Source organism: Triticum urartu, chromosome 6A (genome assembly GCF_056163025.1).
Source record: "Triticum urartu cultivar PI428250 chromosome 6A, HENAU_Tu73, whole genome shotgun sequence".
NCBI classification, from domain to species: Eukaryota; Viridiplantae; Streptophyta; class Magnoliopsida; order Poales; family Poaceae; genus Triticum; species Triticum urartu.
Genome location: NC_141878.1, coordinates 69,859,232 through 69,876,680, shown reverse-complemented (window position 1 = coordinate 69,876,680; position 17,449 = coordinate 69,859,232). Strand labels below are relative to the sequence as shown.

The 17,449-nt window shown below is 49.3% G+C and overlaps 1 protein-coding gene across 1 annotated transcript in view; it reads left to right on the top strand.

Moving 5' to 3' along the window:
* The window catches only part of LOC147963992 (uncharacterized), a 29,807-nt gene extending 18,184 nt beyond the window's left edge, over positions 1–11,623 (top strand). Inside the window, exon 2 of the mRNA XM_087529784.1 lies at positions 11,556–11,623. Within this exon, the coding sequence (XP_087385910.1) occupies positions 11,556–11,623 (68 nt within the window). The remainder of the gene's footprint in view (positions 1–11,555) is intronic.
* Positions 11,624–17,449: the final 5,826 nt, after the last annotated feature.

Here is a 17,449-nt window from a genome sequence, read left to right as displayed (position 1 = left end):
GAGGCAATGCGCGATCGAGAAACTAGAGGGCATCCTGCGGCAAGCATTACTCCAACACCGTGTTCACTTCCCGGACTCCACCGAGAAGAGACCATCACTGTAACTCACACGGTTGATTCATTTTAATTAAGTTAAGATTCAAGTTATCTACGACCGGACATTAACAAATTCCCATCTGCCCATAACCACGGGCACGGCTTTCAAAAGTTCAAATCCCTGCAGGGGAGTCCCAACTTAGCCCATGACAAGCTCTCACGGTCAACGAAGGAATAGACCTCCTCCCAAGATGTTCCGATCAGACTCGGTATCTCAGTTCTTCAAGACACTTCGACAGATTAAAACAAGACCAGCAACACCGCCTGAATGTACCGACAAATCCTGATAGGAGCTGCACATATCTCGTTCTCAGGGCACACTCAGATGAGCCAGACATCGGGTAGGCCAGCCCAGAGTTGCCCTTGGTAGCCCCGGACATCGCTCGATTGGACCAACACTCAGAGGAGCACTGGCCCGGGGGGGTTTAAATAAGATGACCCTCGGGCTCTGGAAACTCAAGGGAAAAAAGGCAAGGTGGCAAATGGTAAGACCAAGGTTGGGCATTGCTGGAAAAGCTTTAATCAAGACGAACTATCAAGGAACGCAAAAATCTGGGAACATAACACCGATATGACGGAAACTAGGGCGGTAAGAGTGGAACAAAACACTAGGCGAGAGGCCGAGCCTTCCACCCTTTACCAAGTATATAGATGCATTAAGATAACAAGATAATATAATGATATCCCAACAAGTAAATAATGTTCCAACAGGGAACGGTCTCCAATCTTCACCTGCAGCTAGCAACGCTATAAGAGGGGCTGAGCAAAGCGGTAACATAGCCAATCAACGGTTTGCTAGGACATGGTGGGTTAGAGGTTTGACATGGCAATTTGGGAGGCTTGAAAGCAAGTGGTAGGCATCGTAGCATTGACATAGAAAAAGAGCGAGCATCTAGCAAAGCAAAGATAGTAGTGATTTCGAGGGTATGATCATCTTGCCTGCAAAGTTGTCAAAGTTGACTGGATCCTCGAAAGCAAACTCAACGGGCTCCTCATTAGCGAACTCGTCTCCTGGTTCTACCCAAACAAGACAAACAAGCAAACGGAACACAATCAACCACGTGCAAGCTCAAACAATATGATGCAAGGATGGTATGCTATGCGGGATGCGATGCGGGATGCATATGCAAGATTTGACAAGGAATGCATGAACCTGGCCTCAACTTGGAAAACCAAGTGTGCCACTAGAAAGATGAGATGAAATCTCTTGAAAACGATATAAAGAACGCCGGAATCGGAGTTACGGTTTGGAAATGGCAAGCAATTCAAATATGACCACGTTCTGCGATTTACAGCAAGTAGCCATCTAAATGCAATGAGATGAACATGCTACAGCATTCAAACATGACAACAAAATACATAGAAGGGATTCATTCATGATACTTAACAAAAGTCTAGCACTGAGCTACGGCCAATTCATCCATTAACAGGTTCAAACAAGCATGGCAAAAATGCATACGACAAACAGATCTCAGACTTAGTGAAATTAACACTTGTCTGGAATTTCAGATTAGATAGCACCCTTCGGAGCAACAAAACTATATGCTACAGGACCTGAACATGGCAAAGTAAAACATGGCATGGAGCTACTCAAAGATCTTAACAAAAGTCCCTTAGTGACCTTGAGCAAAAAGGGATCAGAAAATACATTTGCAAGCATGAGAACATGGCAAAAACATAATCAGTTCTCAGACTTAGTGAAAACTGGAGCATGCTGAAATAGATATCAAGTAGGCATGTTTACGAGCTCGATGCACTCACTACAGAGCAAGTCATGACAAACTAAGCATACATCCATCAAGAATACACAAAATGCAAGCTAGACATGGCAAGAACAATAGCATAGCATGCACGGATCAACTACAACATCCTCGGCAAAATTGCTAACAAGTAGACAATCTGCCCAGATTCACGAAGTAGCAAAAGTAGAGCTCGATTGACTCAAGCTAGGGTGCTCCATAATTGCAAACAAAGACATGGATGGATAGAGCACTACAAGATTAACAAAACATCCTTACTGATCATCCTCAAAAGAGGCACGGATCACTAGGAAATAACATGAACATACGGCCATATGAGATAAACAGGTCAAGGACTTGGTGGAAATGCTAAGTCCCTGAAATCAGCATTAGCAAGTGCCTTACTTTGCAAGCTTGTGCTAGACACCACACACATAACAAAAATACATGGGTTGCACCTCTGGAAAGATGTCAAAAACCTTAACAAAACATATGTAGAGCTCATGGGCATATCATGCACACAATAATCATGGCAAAAATGACAAATATCTAAATGAAGCAGCAGATCTGACAATTATCTCAAGTAGCACTCTTCTAACAGCATTTCGGGCATCAAGATGAACTCAAATGAAAATGATGCAATGAGATGAAATGATGTGCTCTCTGAGACGAACATTTTGATATGCTATATGCCCAAAACGGAGCTACAGATGCAAAGTTATAGCACGATGAACAGGGCAACATGAACTAGGGTTTCGGGAGAAAGTCAACCCGAAACGGATCTCAGATCCAGATCTGGGGCACGGACTACGAGATTCGCCGGAGAAGCACTGTAGCCGGCCGGAGCTTCGTGGGGCATCGCCGGAGAGGAAGAGGCCAGAGTTGGGGATGAGGCCAGCCGGCGTCGGAGGAGGAAGGCGGGGCGCACGGCGGAGCGGCGGTTGCCGGCGTGGTGCGGGCGGTGGTCGTCGGCGAGGCAGCGGGCGGCGGGCGCGGCGTCGGTGCGGGCGGCGGTCGCCGGCGAGACAGCAGGCGGCGGGCGCGGTGTCGGTGCGATCGGGCGACCGCGGGTGGTGGCGCTCGTGCGGTGGCGGCGGTGGGACGGGCCCTGCGGGCTCGCGATGGGCCTGGCGGGCCACACGGCTGGGAGGCGCGGGGAGGACAAGTGGCAGCGGTGGATTCATCGGCGGGCGGCAGCTGGACACATCCGGTCCGGGATGGACACGTCCGGCGGCTGGAGGTGGAAGAGGGCTAGGGTTCCGCCCGTGAGTTTTTCGGGGAAGCCCACATATTTATAGGTAGAGGGAGCTAGGAGAGTCCAAATGAGGTGCGGTTTTCGGCCACGTGATCGTGATCGAATGCTCTAGATGATGGAGAGGGTTTTGGTGGGTTTTGGGCCAAATTGGAAGGGTGTTGGGCTGCAACACACACGAGGCCTTTTCGGTCCCTCGGTTAACCGTTGGAGTATCAAACGAAGTCCAAATGATACGAAACTTGACAGGCGGTCTACCAGTAGTAAACCAAGGCCGCTTGGCAAGTCTCGGTCCAATCCGGAAATGTTTAATCCCCACACACGAAAGAAAGGTAGAAATGCCCACCGGAGGAGAATGATGCGCCGGAATGCAAAACGGACAACGGGGAAAAAGCTCGGATGCATGAGATGAACACGTATGCAAATGCAATGCACATGATGACATGATATGAGATGCATGACAACGATAACAACACACGGAGACAAAGACCCGAACCCGAGAAAATAAAATAACTTAAGGCGGAAACGGCAAGAGTTGGAATACATATTGGGAAAGTCATATCCGGGCTGTTACATGACCGTATACTCATATAACCCGTACCTTGTGGTAAATGCGGTTTTAGGTATATCCTTTTCCTAGATCTTCAGCTAGTGATATCCTGATCGCAGATTGATCTTCAAGAACACCTTAGCTCCTTGCAAATGGTTAAACAAATCATTGATCATTGACAGTGGGTATTTGTTCTTGATCGTTACCTCATTCAGTGCACGATAATCAACAACCATCCTTAGAGACTTATCCTTCTTCTCAACCAAAAGCACTGGGGCTCCCCATGGTGATGAACTCCGTCGGATGTAACCTTTCTCCAATAACTCCTTGATCTGCTTCTTGATCTCCTCTAGATCATTTGCGGGCATCCGGTAGGGTCTCTTTGATATTGGCCCGGTACCTGGCAATAGCTCTATCAAAAACTCGATGTCTCGATCTGGTGGCATGCCTGGTAACTCCTCTGGAAAAACATCTGGGTAATCCTTTACTACAGGCACTTCCTCCTGAACAAATCCCGTGAGGGTATTTGTTTGGCTCCTCATAGGCGCATGTCTAGATACATACTTGATCCTTTTTCCCTCCGGGGTGGTTGATACGTCTCCAACGTATCTATAATTTTTGATTGCTCCATGCTATATTATCTACTGTTTTGGATGTTTATGGGCTTTATTATACACTTTTATATCATTTTTGGGACTAACCTATTAACCCAGAGCCCAGTGCCAGTTTCTATTTTTACCTTGTTTTAGGGTTTCGAAGAAAAGGAAAATCAAACGGAGTCTAATTGACCTGAAACTTCACCGAACTCATTTTTGGAAGGAAAGAAGCCCAGAAGACTTAAAGTGCACGTAAGGGAAGCTTCGAGGAGGCCACAAGGTAGGGGGCGCGCCCACCCCCCTAGGGCGCGCCCACCCCCCTCGTGGCCCCCCTGACGTACTTCTTCAGCCTATATATCTCCATATACCCTAAAACTTCCAATGAGCACAATAGATCGGGAGTTCCGCCGCCAGAAGCCTCCGTAGCCACCGAAAGCCAATCTACACTACAAAAAAAGACACATCCGTGACATTTTGGGCCGAACGAAAAAAAATCTGTCATACATATGACACTTCTATGACGATAATTGTGACAAAACCCGGTATCATCATAGATGTGGTGGGCTCCTACTTCTATGACAAAAAATCATGACAGAAAATGGGCTTTTCGTCCTGGGCGGGCCGGAGACGCGGCTGCATGACATTCTTTGGGCCGTCCATGACGGAAAAAACCGTGGTAGAAGTGAGGGCGAGGAAAATTTCGAGGAGTTCCCGGTTACGGTGGGAGGTCGGGGGCCGAGCGATGCGCGTTTCTTTCGTACACGTACGCGCGTGTGTGCGAGGCGTTGGCTCTAACTGAACCCGAGCGAGGCGTTGGGCTCTAACTGAACCCGAGCGATTGCACTGCAGGCTACGCGTTACTGAACCTGAGCGATCGATTGATGGTTGTTAACTGAACCCGATCGAGCGATTCCTTCGCTACTGCTGCTAACTGAAGCCGATCGATGCTGCCTCTGGATGAATAGTGAGCGTTGCGGGGGGGGGGGGGGGGGGGGGTTGGACGAACAGTTCCCAGTGGGGGTGGATGAACAGGACCCCGTGGTGTTGCCTCTGGATGAACAGGACCCCGATCGATCAAGCCGGTTGGGGCTGGATGAACAGGACCCCGTGGAGGGCTGGATGAACAGGACCACCCCGTGGAGGGCAGGATGAACAGTAGACGGTGGAGGGCAGGATGAACATTAGCCCGTGGAGGGGTGGTTGAACAGGAGCCCGTGGAGAGGGCTGGTTGAACAGTAGCCGATGGAGTAGCGCGCGGTGGAGCCTGGATGAACAGGAGCGCGTGGATGAACAGTCGCAGGTGGAAGCTGGAGGAGGTCGACGGTGGATGAACAGTAGCTCGTGGAGGCTGGAGGGGGTCGACGGTGGAGATGAACAGTATCCCGTGGAGTCCCGTTTTGCGGTACGCCACACCCCTCCCGATGAACAGGACCCCCGTTTCGACCGTAGGAGGTCCGTTTCGTCCGCTTTGTCGTACGCCACACCCCTCCCAATGAACATGACCCCATTTTCGACCGTAGGAGGTCCGTTTCCTCCGTTTTGCGGTACGCCATACCCCTCCCGATCAACAGGATCCCGTTTCGAATGTGGCCGGTCGAACACAAGGCCGTTTCCTCCATTCTGCGGTACGCCAGGCCTCGTTTCCATCGCCTGTTCCGTCCAAGCCCTCTCGATCAACACGACGCATTCTGTTGCCTCCCCATGAACACGACGCATTTCGTTGCCTCCCCATGCACACGACGCATTCCGTTGCCTCCCCATGAACCCGACGACGACGCTGTTTCTCCGTTCCGACCCAGACATGTACACGAGCCCTGGCCGTACGTATGCGCGAGTAGGCGTTCGAGACCCCGCCCGTATGTACACATACGTGGCCATATTTTCTTTCTTGCACCCTGGCCGTTGTACGTACGTGTACATGCTACGTGCGCACCTCTAATACAACACGTGCGCGCCTCTACATCGACCAGTATATATGTACGTACACATTCGCGACCAGAATGACAACGCTACGTACGCTTCGACCATGTGGGTCCCCACTGTCAGGAACTTCCTTGCGTGCGAAGATGTAGCTGGTGGGTCCCAGCAGTCAGGGGCAAAAAAAATTTCGCGAAATACGGTGGCCCGTCCGGTGGGTCCCCGCTGTCAGGTGGAGGAATAATTATTTTGCGCGTAATAAGGAGGCACTTCCTTGCTACGGCCGTGGACCCAGCTGTCAGCGTCTCCACGCACAGTACTCTTCCGATGGAAGTCGGTCGTTGACCACATTGACCACGCCGCGCCGAGAGCACCACGGCGAGGCCTAGGAAGGGAACGACACGGAGCCGGGGAAGACACGGCAGTGGAAGCCAGCGCGGAGAGGAGTACGAGGGTTCACTGGTTCGGCTGCGGTGTGAGGCTGCCATCGCCGCAGGGCCTGGGCAGCGGTGGGAATAGTAGGGGGCAGTGAGGCCTCCGCGGCAGCACAACAGGCCACGGGAGGCAAGAGCATGCGTCATGACCGGCGCTGCTTTGGGCGGCTGGAGCAAGAAGACCAGAGGTTGAAGAAGCACTACGGCCGTTGGATGGACATCGTACGCTCACTGGAGCTAGAATCGTTCATATTGACTAAGTTGACAAAGCCCTTCGTCCTCGACAACTTAGTAGGCCCACAAGTCAGCCTCCCACCAAGGTGGGTCCCAGCTAGCCGGGGGAGTATTCATTTTTTTGTGCGTAATAAGGAGGCACTTCCGGTGGGTCCGAGCTGACAGCGGGGGGAACGTTTTTTCGCGAAATATGGTGGCCCGTCCGGTGGGTCCCAGCAGTTAGGGGGAAACAATTTTTTTCGCAAAATATTGGTGGCCCGTCCGGTGGGTCCCCACTGTCGGTGGAGGAATAATTATTTTGCGCATAATAAGGAGGCACTTCCTTGCTGCGGCCGTGGACCCAGCTGTCAGCGTCTCCACGCACAGTACTCTTCCGATGAAAGTCGGTCGTTGACCACATTGACCACGCCGCGCCGAGAGCACCATGGCGGTGGACAACGACGAGGCCTAGGAAGGGGACGACGCGGAGCTGGGGAAGACGTGGCAGTGGAAGCCCGCGCGGAGAGGAGTACGAGGGTTCACTGGTTCGGCTGCGGTGTGAGGCTGCCATCGCCGCAGGGCCTGGCCAGCGGTGGGAATAGTAGGGGGCGGTGAGGCCTCCACGGCAGCACAGCCGGCCACGGGAGGCAGGAGCATGCGGCACGACCGGCGTTGTTTTGGGCGGCTGGAGCAAGAAGACCAGAGGTTGAAGAAGCACTACGGCCATTGGATGGACATCGTACGGTCATTGGAGCTAGAATCGTTCATATTGACTAAGTTGACAAAGCCCTTCGTCCCCGTCAACTTAGTAGGCCAACAAGTTAGCCTCCCACCAAGGTGGGTCCCAGCTAGCCGGGGGAGTATTCATTTTTTGTGCGTAATAAGGAGGCACTTCCGGTGGGTCCGAGCTGACAGCGGGGGGAACGTTTTTTTCATGAAATACGGTGGCCCGTCTGGTGGGTCCCAGCAGTCAGGGGGAAACGATTTTTTCGCAAAATACTGGTGGCCAGTCCGGTGGGTCCCCGCTGTCAGGTGGAGGAATAATTATTTTTCACGTAATAAGGAGGCACTTCCTTGCGGCTTCCGTGGACCCAGCTGTCAGCCTCTCCACATATAGTACTCTTCCGATGGAAGTCGGTCGTTGACCACATTGACCATGCCGCGCCGAGAGCACCACGGCGGTGGACGACGGCGATGCATAGGAAGGGGACGACGCGAAGCCGGGGAAGACGCGGCAGTGGATGCCCACGCGGAGAGGAGTACGAGCGTTCTCCGGTTCGGCTGCGGTGTGAGGCTGCCGTCGCCGCAGAATAATAGGGGGTGTGGGTGAGTAGAGGGATGCCCTGGCCAGCGGTGGGAGTAGTAGGGGCGCTGAGGCCTGCGCGGCAGCACAGCCGGCCACGGGAGGCGGGAGTAGGCGGTCCCGCTGGCGCTGCTTTGGCGGCTGGAGCAAGAAGATCAGAGATTGAAGAGACACGACGGTCGTTGGATTGACATCCAACGGTTACGTCTGCTAGAATCGTTTGTTGACGTATATAATAACTAAAAAAATCTTGCATACGCGTCAACTAAACAGGCCCACAAGTCAGACCACTCCCTCTTTTTTTAATAATTTATATATAGCTCATGGCAACTTCTTATGCAATTTATTGCAGTCGTTTTTTTTGGTTGGCCAAGGCCAATTTCGCATATTTCTATGGGTTCCAGACTATTTTTAATACCAAAATGTCCAGCCAGATTTAAAGTACTTTGAAGATATATTTAAATTAGGTTAATGCCCAGTGAAATAGGAATCTGAAAATGTAATAAAATTCAGAAATTATAAAGTAATTGCCAATTTGTCATCTGTTCTTATATTTACAACCCATTTCATATTACTTTCAAGATTTGCAGGTGTCTTGAAAGAGTTGCAGCCCATCAGGGCGTAGAAAAATAAGTAGGCCTGGATTGGGTATTCTTCAGAAAAAATAAACTGGCCTCATTTTCACAAAGAAAAAATAGCTGGGCTGGTCACATGATGAACATAAAATATAAGCCTGGGCTAGACGGGCCACAGCCCAGTGCAAACCCTGCTCCGTCTCAACAATACCAAACAAAAAAATACTGCTCGAGTAGCTACGTCCCAGGTGTCAGCCGATCTTGTGTTGTTCTCTTGTCTATTGACTATATACGCTCCCAATGTCGTGGGTCCCAGATGTCAGGAAAATACTAGGAGGAAGCATTTTATTTTTCCATACGCTGACGTGGTGGGCACCTACTGTCATCCTCTCCATGTACTTCTGCCGATTCCTATTGTTTGTTGACCATGTTGACAACGTGAGAGGGCGGCGCCGCAGCGAGCGCAACAAAGCGTGCAGAGGACGTCAGCGTTAATGATTTAGGAGACAGTGGGGAGGCGATGCGTGCGCTGAGGCGCAGCCAGCCGTGGGAGGCGGAAGCGGGCGGCCTCGTCGGCGCTGGTTTGGTTTTGGCGGCTGGAGGAAGACAGGACTGAAGAAACACAACAGACTGTAAAAGCAGCAGGAGTACTTAACAACCTTAACTGAAACCAGTAGGGGCACTTAACAACCAAAGCTAAAAGCAGTATGAGTACTTATACAGGTTCAACCGTACAAAGCACGCCTCGAACAGTGCTACTTTGCCTACAGTTAACCAAGGGTGAGGCCGCCAAGCCCCAGGACAAGGCCCAGGCGCCATCCCGCGCATCCACAACCTTCTGAAAGCGGCTTCATCTCGCAACGTGGTCAATAAACAGGATATTCGCTTTAGAGCCATGGAAAAGCATGAACATAATCTTCTGTCCTATTCTCCAAGATGGACGGGCCTTCATTATTTGAAACCACCCATGAATAAGTATCTTTTCACCTCCAAGGGGAATTGAGTAGGTCGACATAAACATCATGTTGTGACCAAGCGCAAGACTGACCCGACCATGGTCAGGCATCTGTATAGGAACAATAGAACTCGGCAGTTCCTGTTTCAAGAAGATCACAGATGTAAAACTGTGTATAAGCAATAGTTTATGAACAACATATATAACAGAAAACAGCTCGTACCATAAGTTTCTCGACACAATTGGACCTGTTCAATGAGTGCAGCAGTGGCACTCATATCCCACGTGGCCTTCCACCATTGAAACGCCCCACAAGGACCTCAAGACGATCAATAAAGTGTAGGAACTTGTGGATGTCGATCCAGTCAACTTCAGTGCCATTAGTAACAACCGAGTTGTTACAGAGTAACAAACGAGCAGACTGCTTAACTCTGAAAAAACCTACACGTGCCACCAATTATAAGAAAATATTAGTTAGAAGTAGCTTCTTCGTGAGAGATTCGTTGCTACTTCTAAAGTTAAATTGTGATTAGTTAGACATAATAGGTGGATTAAGAAGTAATCGAGGCAACAAGCAAGAACCAGATACAAAACTAACATGGATGAACAATTGGAACGACGTCGGGGTGGAAGATCGCAGTGAAGATGAGACCAGGTTCTGCTATTTCCATCAACATTCGTGCGCCAACTTTCAATCCGTAACACTTGAGAAAGTTTATCCAAGTTTGGCCATAAAAAAAGCAGCGATCTTCTTGGTTCATGAACCCAACTCGGAACTTATATCCATGGCTTGTCTTCACTGTGACCATTAAACTAGTGTATTCAGTTATGGCAAGGCCGAGCATCTTGAGTACATGTGTTCTGGCAGAGCAAATAATACACTGCAGGAAAAATAATATGAGAACACAGCATGTTCAAAAAACCCCACCCTCCCGGATAAAAAAGAGGATTCTAGGAACATACTGTGCGCGTTTCAAAATGTTGTGTTAGGATGAGAAGGAACAAGTGTGGCGTCTCACCGAGGGCGCAGAAACCTGTAGGGTACTCGCACTTTGGGCACTGCAAATGAAACACACTAGATTCAGTAGGAAGAAAAATGCATCAACGGCGGCGGCTGCCATCCTAGGATTACCTGCGACCAAGGGACTTGGGTTTATCAGGGATGGATGCAGAATTCGTACCTGGTTCTCCATGAGAAAACCCTATGCAATCACCGAGAGGGGGTTTTCTCTAAACAAGCAGACGAGGGTGAAGGGGATTCAGGCCCAGTGAAATATTGCCGCTTTGTCCGTCCAGCTTACTGCTAAAGCTGGAAAGGGGGGTTATGATTTGACGACTCATTGGGCATTACTGCGGTGCTACGACCGGGGTGTGTCTACCGTGAAGTTGTGCACTCTAATTTGTGCATATGGCACGTGGACCCCGTTGCCGGTTGCCCCACATATCAGCGAAAGGAAGTAGAAAGACAGGAGTAACTAGTTACACATAAATATATTTGTTGACTGAGAGATACTCCCTCTGTAAAGAAATATACAAATCTTTTATATCACAGGCTCACCTTGCCGAGAAATATACTCCCTCTGCAACGCACGGGCATTATGGGGGTTCAGCTGAGAATATAATACTTAGATGTTTTTTTGAGGGATAAAAGCTGCTTTATTTAAGATTAACAGTCATAGGTATACAAATAATTTCGGGGGTTCCTATGAGCCAAAGATGGCGTCCACGGGGCAAAGAAGTAGCAGCTTTTGCGAGCACATGCGCTTCAACATTACACTCGCGTTTTTCATGTATGATCTCCATGGTTTGGAACATATTCTTCTTCATCTTGATCTCGTCCATAATAACTTTGCTGGGCCCCAAGTATGCCTCTCCGATATGCTTGACTGTTGCTGAACAATCAGTGCTAATCTGAACTTGTTGCAGGTTTAAGTCAAGAGCTAGAGATAGCCCCTCGCAACATGCCATTGCCTCTAGGATCTCTGGATCAGTAACACTTTCGTACACCAGTGCCGATGCTCCAAGGAAGAAGCCTGTATGATCCCGGCTCACAACTGCCAGGGCTCCCCTTTCACCATTGCGAGATAACGCAGCATCAACATTCATCTTCGCCCAACCCACAGCAAGAGGAGGACGCCACTTCTGCACTGAGCTATTGCTTCTCGAAACTAGGTTCTGGACTTTGGGCCGTAGGCCGACCCTACATGTTTGGGGGCCCATGTGTTCTACCTCAGCGCTTTTCATATTGCAAGCGATCGATACGGCGCTGGTTTTAGATGTTGTCGCAAGGCGAATACACAAAATTGAATAAAGCACGACAGCTGTTGGGACGAAATCAAATGACAGTTCCTAACCAGCAATCAGAGTTGCAATTCGATCAACGATATACCATGTGATAAATAATACTATCGTACTATTTATACACACAGTACACTTGTTTCACCATGCCAGATTATTACATCAAAATCTCTCGAAGGATAGATCAGTTAGGCAGTTGCATGCTGCTACTAAAGAATTTCAAAGTTGATTTGGACCAGCTCTCCTTGCCGAGAAAGTTCGATTTTGACATCCTCCCCTACCGCAAGATATGATTTAGATTTGAACCTTGACCATCCTTTAGCATCAATCATCATGCGACCATCCTTTGTACTTACGATATATTGAGCATGTTCATTCACACCAAGGCCGCGCATGGTAAGAGAAACTTGGCCGCGGTCGCCCGGATTGTTGAACGACTCCCTCATTGCTCTAGGAATTCTCTGTTTGCAAACAAGAAGACATACCCAAACAGTTAGATCAACACAATGAATCATGTGAAACAACATGGAAAGAAAAAAGAATGAAGCACTTGGGCGGCCAATGCTTACCAAGAAGGTGGACATGTCGGTTTTTGTAAGGACTTTGGTAGATGAAGTGCGAACTGCAGCCCAGTCTGTTGCTGGTGCAACTGCACGGGCCGGAGCAGATGCAAGTGCAAGTGTTGGTGCAGGTGCCAAAGCCGCTGCTGCTGCCGGAGATGGTGCTCCTTGTAGAGCTGGTGCCAGTGTCGGAGCAGGTACCGGTGTCGATGCCCGATCCTCCGGTAGATCAGACTGATCCGTTGACGCGGTCGGTGCCCAATCCTCATCTGGATCAGACTGAGCTGCTGCCGCTGTCAGTGCTAGAGCAACTGTCGGTGCTCGATCTATGCGAGACAGCGGCGATCGTGTCTGGTCTGCTATGATTAGCTTTCTAACTTGACTAGGATCCGTGATCGTGATCCAGTTTTTTTCTTCATTTCTTTTAAACATGAGAAGGACTAATTGTGGCGTTTTTGTTAAACCAAACTGCAGTTCATCAGAGGCATTCAGCTTGTACTCAGACAACAGACTGATCCAATTTTTTCTAGTAATATAAGTGATGGACAGTACCTTCGTTACTGACACGACATAAGAAGTGAAACCTGCAAAAAAATAGCCATCGTAGAGCAAACCAAACGGTTTATTCTGTGATGAATGTCACATGGCAAAACCTGCATCGTAAAATTGCAGGAAAAGAAAGAAAACATGACATTAAATCAATAAGATTTAGACAGTAAATCAATAAGATTTACTTGATGTGACACGAGTGAATCTTTATGAGGAAATCACTATGTTGAAGTACTAAACAGAATATTGATCATTCAACTACGCGTGGCATGCAGGGGCCCCGCCTACTCCCACAAGCAGGACAGTCCAAAGGTCGTGACAAATCGTATGGACCGAACATCCATGGGGCTGGAAATCCTGGTGGGTGCGATAAACCCTGCAATGCATACAGATATTGGAGTGTAACCATAATTGATAGACCGTCCTCACAAAAAATATGATATGGATACTTTAAAATATACAGACTGAATTGAGTGGATAGACATTAACATAGACTGTTCTCAGGACTGACCACACACCAAAAGTGGCAGTACTAATAAACAATACAGGGTTCACAAACAGAAATCAAGTACTGAACAATAGTACTTACTACAGACACGCAAAGTTGCACTAACTAAACTCTGCAGACTATTTTTTGCCACCGACCTACGGGATGAACCACGCGTAACTGACTAGGCCATGGACTTCGTGTGAGATGTCTACATGCACCATCACCATCTTGTCAACCTTGGAGAACCTAACAGAGTCGTCTTTCCACTCATAAACATGATGATGAAGATAGGCCGCATCAGATTTGTTGGGAAGCTTTACAAGAACCACACCCTTCGTAATCGAAGGCACAGCCGGGAAATTGTTGTGGTCAAGTACAGCCTCGAGAACACGCCTGACAACAATGCTACAGGAAAACACTAGTTCAGGACACATGGCGACAAGGACACAGCAGCTGGATAGTTCAGCAGTAGAACTCATCATCAGGTCTTCCAGTTCACATGGCATGACTTTGAGAACTTCATCTCCTCCGCGGACCTGGTTCTAATTCAAACAAAAACCATATTTTATTACTACCTCCGTTCATAAATATAAGATGATTTTCGATATTATACTCCATATATGACTACATATACACACAGAAATGAGTGAACAAAGACACTAGAACATGTCTTCAAAGGCATGAGAGCAGAGGGATTACATGCAATATCCATAACACAAGTTACTGAGGCAAATATACCCTCTTAAAAGGTAGCATTGATGTTCATAAAGTACTCCCTCCATCCCAAAATTCTTGTCTGAGATTTGTCTAGATACGGATGTATCATCCGTATCTAGAAAAATCTAAGACAAGAATTTTGGGACAAAGGGAGTAGTTGAAAGTAATATATAAGAAATCAGTGTCAACCTATCGCATGTTTTGGTCAAAAGAGGAATTTAGAACCGTCATTTGGCACACAAAAATCATATGCAAGATCACCCAGAAAGTTGTACTACTAGTACTAGTACTGCGTGTTAGATGAAAAAACATGATCAAGATCGAGAAAAAGATCGTCAAGAAGAGATATTACCTGGACTTTCTTAATGAGGGATCCCGGAGAGGCGGGCTTGGACAGGGAGATGGCTTTGAGCTTGTCTGCGGTAGTCTCGGCGGGGTGCTTGCGCTTCTTCGTACCATGAGCCTCAACGGTTTTGGCCGGAGCCATAGACATCACTTCGGCTGGTGCTCCAGCGTCCATCAAGAAATTGTCAAATAGAAATAAAAGAAAAGAAACCATAATCACAAACCCAAAAGAAGAAAAGAGAGGGAGTTATAGGATCAGTCTCGGGGTTGCAAGACCGGGCCTTGGCCAGAATCAACACCATTGATGCGCTCACCTTTCCTTCTTTGGGAGAGAAGAACAATGGCAGAAGCAAGTCGGGGTTTTCTTGAAGAAATGAGGAAAAAGATGAGGCAGAAGTGAGGGTTGGGTAGAGAGGAAGCTGAGAGAGAAGAGTGAAATGATGATTGCTTCGTTCGTCCCACTTACTGCTGGAAAGGAGGGGGGTTTGTGATTTGACGGCTCATTGGGCATTACTGCGGCGCTTCGATCGGGGTAGTCTACCATCACTCTACTACAGAGTAATTTAGTGCATGGCTGGTGGACCCCGATGCTGGCCCACACATCCACACGGTAGAGCGTGTCCACTGTTTTTCAGAAGAAGAAAAATGATTACATCAAGAGTTTCCACTATTACGATGGAGGAGTGCGAAACACGGCAGCCACTTGAACATACACAGTGCTCCTACTACTAGGCATGTGCAGTGGTTCATACGTCAGTACTACACAATCTTGTTGCTAGTGTAGTAAGATATGACGATAACAAATGATGTTGTGCGCATGTCAACTACTCCTATATGTAACATAGTACCGCTTTTTCGACTGTCCGGTCGAGAATGGACAGTGAGATCAATGTTAATAGAACTAGGTCCACAGCGCACGGAGAGTACGGTGCTACAGTACTCCATGAAACATGAACCATATGAAGCACGAATAGTGTTAGGCAGGGTGTATGAAGGGAGCGTGGGATGGGAGCAAAAGTTCCCTTCTCGACCCACTTTTGGGTGTTTGGCAGAGTGCATGAAGGGTGCATGAGTCCACACTAGTAGGTTGACAGAAATACATGAAGAGGAAACAACTATATTGAGATGAGAATGCAACCAAAAACACCCACACGCTTTGTGCTATAGTGACTGATCTGCACCGTCTGAGTTTGATCCAACGGTCATGTTGCGCCGAGACATGGACATGCCCATGCAGAGGGCGCCTAAACACCACCGATGTCCCTCTGCTTCTCGAGGCACACGATGTTGGTGATGCAGGGTGCAACCGCCCGCAGAGCCCGCTCCCGGTCGACGGGAGCCAGCTCGTCAAAGACGGTGTCCAATGGCACGGATGGATTCCGGTGATGGAGCCCTGAAAGGATTCACCTGGCAATGGCGACGGCAGCCCGCAACCCCTCCTTGTCCAGCTCAGCCCCCACCATCGCGCGGAGACGGCTCAGTGCCTCGGAGATATAGGTGAAGAAGGAGACCAGGTCAGGAAGCCACAGCTCGTTGAAGTCGACCGGGTGGTCGAACGGGTTTAGCCCGACGGCCGGCATCATCGCGCTGGAATGACGGTAGGCATCGCGCAGCCGCAACACGTGTGTGGCAACTTGGTTCACCAAGTGGCTGAGGCGATCCTGGACCTCGTCACGATCGGCCCGCTCGCGCTCTAGCCAGCTCCCCTGACGGCCTATCGTATCTCCCGCTTTCTGCAGCAACGCCGCCGACGCCTCGAGCATCTTTGTGGTGGACGCCTGCCGCTTTAGAAGCTCCATGAACTCCCGCACATAACGGAGGAGCATGGCACTCCTCTCCTCCTTGAGCTCACGGAGCTCCACGTCCTTGGCCCTGAGCTCCGCATCCTTGGCATGGAGCTCCTGTGTCAGGAGCCTCACCTCGGACTCCGTGATCTGCTGTGTCGCCATGGCACCAGGTAGAAGCAATGGGGAGAGGAAGCAAAGGGAGCGAAACGGCTGAAAGGCAATGCAATCTACGGGAAGGCGGAGGGAGCGGGGAATCTTTTGGTTTTCACCACGGTAAAACACCAGTCGACGACTTCTCACATCAGGGAGCAGTGGGTACAGGCGGAGTCATCGTGACTAATTACTACCGCGCCTGCTCCCGTCAATCAAAAAAATTAAAAATCCTGCCGCGCCTGCTCCCGTCAATCAAAAAATTAAAAATCCTGCCGCACCCAAACACCAGAGCAACGCCGCGATGGATATTTAAATTTACGTACCGGCAAGTAGATAAAAAAAGGGGTGAAAAAACAAATGTGGCGGCGGCCTAGCTAATCGGTCGAACTAGCCCAACTAGCTAGCCACCGTGCTTCACTGATGTACTCGGCAGGAAAGGTGGTCTTTCGTGATTTGATGACTCATTTACTTACTTCGGCGCTACGACCGAGGAGGACCCAGAAAACGCGCGGTAGGGCGTCCCACGTCAGGAAGAATATATGTGTGCAGCACCCGGGAGGACCCCGAAACCGCGCGGTAGGGTGTGCCACGTCTCGGCACGAAGGAAAAATGTGCGTGTAAAAATATACTGTATCAGACGTAGTAGAGTACCTATGGTTCGACCTCGGGACCCAGCCAGTCGGTTGAAAACACCCCACTAGCCACACAGCTTCATCATGCAAACATGGCACGGAGGATAGATGTGGTTAGCTCCGTCTCGACCAGCCACAACGTCTCTTGTTCTAGGCGATTCTTCTATTTTCCAAGTTTTTTTAGTTGTAATAACACCACGGCAAGCTAGCGCCGCTCTTCGTGTGTGCCCGTGCAAAGGTTAGACGATGGAGAGAAGAGAGATTGAGATCGCAGACCTGGGACCCACCA